The sequence below is a fragment of the Rutilus rutilus genome (assembly GCF_951802725.1).
Source record: "Rutilus rutilus genome assembly, chromosome: 7".
Classification (NCBI taxonomy): Eukaryota; Metazoa; Chordata; class Actinopteri; order Cypriniformes; family Leuciscidae; genus Rutilus; species Rutilus rutilus.
Window position 1 is genome coordinate 27,127,167 of NC_140221.1, and position 6,060 is coordinate 27,133,226.

General features: G+C 36.2%; 1 protein-coding gene across 1 annotated transcript in view; it reads right to left on the minus strand.

Annotated features, from left to right (window-relative positions):
* Positions 1–3,319: 3,319 nt before the first annotated feature.
* aif1l (allograft inflammatory factor 1-like) overlaps positions 3,320–6,060 on the minus strand; it is an 18,336-nt gene continuing 15,595 nt past the window's right edge. Inside the window, exon 6 of the mRNA XM_084413786.1 lies at positions 3,320–4,598. Coding sequence (XP_084269912.1) covers positions 4,511–4,598 — 88 coding nt within the window. The 3' untranslated portion in view covers positions 3,320–4,510. The remainder of the gene's footprint in view (positions 4,599–6,060) is intronic.

The following is a 6,060-nucleotide window of genomic DNA, read 5'->3' on the forward strand; positions in this document are numbered from 1 at the left end:
TGACAAGGCAGCACGGTGTCCATCAGCTGAATAGCTATTCTTACGACATTTCTAATTATTGCTGTTAACATAACTGTTGCAAATAAATATGCATTTTATACAAAAACGTTTTTAAAATATGCGTTATGTGTGTGAGTGTATTTCTCTGCTCTCGACTTTAAAACTTGCCGTCTCATCTTGGACCCTGCATTACCTAACTCATTTCTTAACTTTTTAAACGTAACATGACAAAAATGTGTGAAATATATCACGAACAAAACAACTTGAATTGCTCTGTTTGTAAGTTAACTCGAACTCTTCCGCCATCTAGCTTTAAAATGAATCACGAGTATTTACTGGGTCACATGACCATAAATGATAAAATTACTTCCTTGAAGTGACCATCGCATGTTCCCTTCGCTAACGGCCTAGTGAAAGGGCCCTTCGTGAAGGGATCTAGTTGTTCACTTTAGTTTGGAACACCCCTACAAATGGCGCCCCCTTCCCGAAGTGTGCAAAAATGCCGTTTGGAATTTGCCCACAGTAACAGTTTTGAAATTACAGAAAATATTAGGTATGATTGTATTCTTTGTCTTTACGAGAAATAAGACTAATATCTAATTGCAACAATTAGTATACGATCTTCAGGAGAAAGTCCAGATTAATGGAACAATAGGATTGGATTCACTTTACCCTGTTCCGTCTACATTCAGTGACCTAACCTGGATACAAGAAGTGTAATAATAATAATAAACAAAGAATGTTGTATTGCAGTCACAGAAGCATTTTAGATCTTAAAATACCTTTAAATACATCAAAACCTGAAACCATTAAATAAATGTAATCTGAGTGCCTCACCGATTGCTGTGCTTTACCACTTCATCCCAGTAGGGAGCAACACAGTCCATTATGACACTTCAAGCCTGTTCAACTGACAGTACAGCCACACACACTACAGAACTAATAATTTAATATAAAATTACTGGTAGCCTGCGGAACTTCAGTCTGTGCTTGCTGTTGTTATTTTGCCAGATTACAAGAAATGTGTGGCAAATTTCCTTTTTTGTTTTAATACATGGTGTCTCTCAGGCAGAATGTGGAAAAAGACAAGGTTCAAGACAGACAGAGAAGGATATGGACCTGCTGTTTAACTATGTGGAGGAGGTAAAAATGACTTCATTTTTAAACGTTGTTTCACATGTAGGCTACAGATAAGCTGTATAAAGAACTGGATTGTGGGTAAGAACAAGGCCACTTCTGTCTAGATCTGCAAAACAGAAGTCTAATGAGGAAGTGAGCTGGACCACTGGTTGTACTCTAATGAAAAGGTCCTCTTCATTATCAACATTCTGGAAAAGCCCCAAAATTAACTTCTGTTTTTCAAAATGTTAACAAAAACATAAGTAAGTTTGTTGTTGTTTTTTTTCCAGAGCAAAATTATGAAAACCTGTTTCAGTTCCTTTCTTGACATTCCGTAATTTTAAAGTTCCTTTATTTTTTTTAATCGCCATGCTTACTTTAAAACTAACACAAAAAAGACCTAACCTACACACACACACACACACACACACACACACCAAGTATGGTGGAACAAACAAACTCTAGAACTAATATCATCATGTGACCATTACCATACCCACAATTACAGCATATTTTTGAACATGGTTGAGATCAGACATGCTAGTTTCACAGGCTACAGCTGAAGTGCTAAAGTTGTTTATGTGCATGACGTGTGTGTGTGTGTGTGTGTGTGTGTGTGTGTGTGTGTGTGTGTGTGTGTGTAAATATATGTGGTTTATCGTGGCTTCCGTCTGTTCACATCTAAGTCGGGGGTGAGCCAAACTCGGCAGGACAATGGCCCTCCAGGGGCAGGTTTGGACCCCTTTGCTACAAAATATTGTACGAATGCTCTGTACATGCAAAACACATTTTGTGTTATGACTACTGTAGCATTTGTTCTGGACTAAATTATTACTGATACACTGACAAATCGGTTTGATACTGCAGTCATTGTTTGATGTTGCATGATCAACAAACAGTAAAGTCTGATTGAGATGATTGTTTGCTCCTTTATCTGTTGTTGGTTTGAGTGGTGCACACACACACGTTCAAAAGAGACTCACTTATAAGACAATAATGCATAATGAAATTGTGTGCCTTGAATTCATTCAGTTGTGTTCGACAATCACTAAACCTGTGACATGAAAACTCTGCTTGTATGCTAATTTTCTATTTTTAGAAATACTTAATTTTATATTTTAGAAAACTTAATAGTCTGGAAACACATTTATCCATACTCTTTTCTTTTTTCCATACTTCTCCTGAACTGAAAATCACTCAAATCAAATTCCATAATTTTGTAAACTGCATAGGAACCGTTTTATTCTGCAAGGATGCTTTAAATTGATCAAAAGTGACATTTATAATATTACAAAAGATTTCTATTTCAAATAAATGTTGAATCAAGAACTTTTGAATTGGTAATGGTTTTCAGAAACACATTAAACTGCACAAATGTTTTCAACATCGATATTAATTAACTTATTCTTGAGCATCAAATCAACATATTAGAATGATTTCTGAAGGATCATGTGACACTGAAGACTGGAGTAATGATGCTGAAAATTCAGCTTTGCCATTACAGGCATATAAACTATTCTCTGTTTGAATAATTATTTCAAATTGTTATAATATTTCACAATATTACTCATTACTTATGCAGTGTCCCATAGACTTTTATCATGTCAACAGAAAGGTAATCATAATTGTAACAGTACACCTAAAACTAACCCTAAAAGAAAACTTGCAATTTTAGTATTATGAAAGATGAGCAAACTTCCCTAAAAAAAAAAAAAAAAAAAAAAACTAAATCAAGACATCCCTGAATGTTTACAAAAGGGAGATTGTGTCACATTTTGCACAACTTTGGGGGACAATTTTTGTGCGCACACACACGCATGCATGCACAGACAGAGATAGAGAAATAAAAGAGATCCACTATAAGTTCAGGTGTAACAGTAGGGTATTTACTTCCTTTGGTGTTTGCAAAAAAAATTAAAAACAAAAAAATGCCTAGTTCTAGTTTACAAATGCCTCTGCTAATTAATATGCTGACAGAAACCTTAACTCATTAAAAATGCATTTCTAATAAATAGCAATACAGTGCAGTCATCAATTTACACTTCACTGCTTTAAAGAGGAAAATGAAAATGAAATAACCTTGAACAGAGGCACAGAAAAAAATACGATGTGACAGAGACAAATAAAATTTGCTTTGTTTGCAGATAAGATCTGAAATGGAAGTGAAAGCTACACCTGCTACCGCTGACTTGTCTTCATCTTAATTAAAAAAACAAACAAAACCTCTTAAGATCATTTTGCTTACCTTACATAGCACATCTTATACAAACAAAACTTGATGAGGCCAGTGGAAAGTAAAATAGAGGACAAAAGCACTACTGGAATATTTGCATCAGAGCTGCACAACATTTTTGCTTGGGTTAAAAACATGACAACATTTCCAAGGACTACATCACACAACGACATTCTTGGAATGTCTCAAAAACGACTCGACAGAATAAATTCCAAGCACACACACACACACACAAACAAAATCCATTTCAAAGATGCTTCACTCAAAACCTCTGCTACATTAAACTGAGCGAGGCACTTGGAAAGAGTGGTTTCAAACTAATCTGCTATAGTGACAAACCAACCCTCCTACAGATCTAAAAAGCTGTAATCAGTGGCACGTCCTTCCTACATCATTCCCAATTTAAGCAGGAAAATGTATAAAAACGTGCCTAAAAGTGTGATTCAAAGCGTGTCAGCACAATATGTGTGTATTGCTTATACGGTACAATGATTTTACAGATTAGTCAATGGACGCACAAACAGGATGATAATAAACACAGTTTAAAGACTCACTCCCTGAGTCTTGGAAAGCAGTTTCATGGCTGAGGACTAACTGAATCTTAAGAGCCTCACGCACATCTACTGTCACACTATAGGACAAGGTGAGCAGAGTTACCAAAATGCAGATACAACTGAACTGCCAAACATGAACATATTGAAATGAAAAAAAAAAAAAAAAAAAAACAAGCACACATTTAGGAGAACACGAAAAATCTTAATTCTCAATCTTAATTCAAATCTGTCTTGCAAGCTAAAATTGTCATCCCATACACACTATACTTAGTACACTGTACGCAGTGTTACACACTACACTTCACTAGTACTTCAACCACAGGATTTGTGCTTGTAAACACTATTAAAAAAAAAAACCTTTTTCATATAAATATATACATTTGTTTACTTATAAAAAGCTACTTTGCGCTCCGACTTCTTCACAGCAAATATATAGACATCTTTCACTTTTTTTTCCCTTAATTTTGTCCATCTAAGAAGAACTAAGATTTCCCTGGATCTTGGCAAAAAGATTCTAGGTAAGGCTATAGAAACCTAGCACCCTAATGGTAAATGGGCGGGATTTGCGAATGCAGGGACGCCGATCAAATCCATCTTCACTGCTCTATGGTAGGCTGGTGATGTCACGTTTGGGTGGGGGTCCACCGGGTTTACCGCTGCTTTCGTTAGCTTTGTCTTCAAACATCATAACCCTGTAGGAGAGAAGAGGAAATTTCTTCAGGAAAGTAATTCAATTTCAACCATAAGATCTAAAATATTCCAGAACAAGGATGTAGATATATATTATATGCAAACTTTGCAAAATGAATTTAAATAAATGAACTCCTCTTGGCACCTAGGAGTAATCAGAACCTTGATTTAAAGAGGAAAATCAAATGTCAAAATATTAGAAACATTTATGGTCAACTATGTAAGCCATTAGATTTGCAAGTATTTTTATGTGCAAGTTTAATCTCCCAACCTGAACACTAGTACAAGGGAATGTAAGTGTGTCCATTAACTTCTGGTCTGTCAGAAAACCAAAAAAGGTGCTCCTTAAAAACAAAATTAGCTTGAATTATCAATTAAATATGCAAAATAACTGAACACTATTAAATCAACTGTAATTTAGATATAATATAATAAAACATGCTATCACAGAGGTCACCATGTATAATACGCACATACATGTTAGGCACATAAGCCTTCTATGTCTAACTACAGGTATTTAAGAACACCACACACAGGGAGTTAAAACGCATTGTGATGTCCACTCTGTGTCCAGCACTGGCTACAAGCAATCGCAGCTTCCCACTTAGCAAAACAGATTTGTAAAGAAAGCTAGATATCATAAGTGCACGGCAAGAGAAAAGAAATTGGACCAGCTTGAGGAGTCACAAAGGCTGGATCAGACAAAACCTTGGTGTTTGAGATATGAGATAAGTGAGAACAGAAGATGACCGTGACGGTGAAGAACTGCTGACCGATCCATTCAGACCATGCGACTTTCTGTTTCAGGTAAACCCTGGAAATCTCTCATAAGCCCTTAACAAGCCCTAAGTCAACTAACAGCTAGGCACAAATCACCCATTCACAATGTGTAGAATTATAGGATTTGAACACTACTTCAGCACACGATTCATCCGATAGAGTTACGGACAGAAACCATAACACAAATGGTTAATTTTCAAAATGTCACACATACCAACTTCCGCCTGGTGCACTATAAAATGTTTCATACAGGATTCCTTTGTGTTATCCTAACTGTACCATCTGCTAAATGTTACCTGCATTCTCCACCATGTCTACCACAATCATATCTGTTTCTTTCAACTCTGCTATGGGTATTTACTTGTGATTCAACATACACCATGACACCTCCAATGGCTGTTCCACCAGCATGTTCTGTACTGTGATTCTCAAATCTGAGCACTTTTGTGTGAGACTTCGAAACTCCAGACTGTGTGTGCACTAAAAAGCCTTGCGAAAACGGCTTAAGAAGGTTTCAATGAATCATGAAACTTGGCACAAACTAGTGTTTGTCGCACACAACTTTAAACTACAACCATGTCGTTCACAAAAAAGAAACAGAAAACAATAAGTTGAAGGTTTTGTTCATCGCTTCCAATGTATCGGCCAATAATCACATTCTATGACTCGAGTGGTAGGCACTAA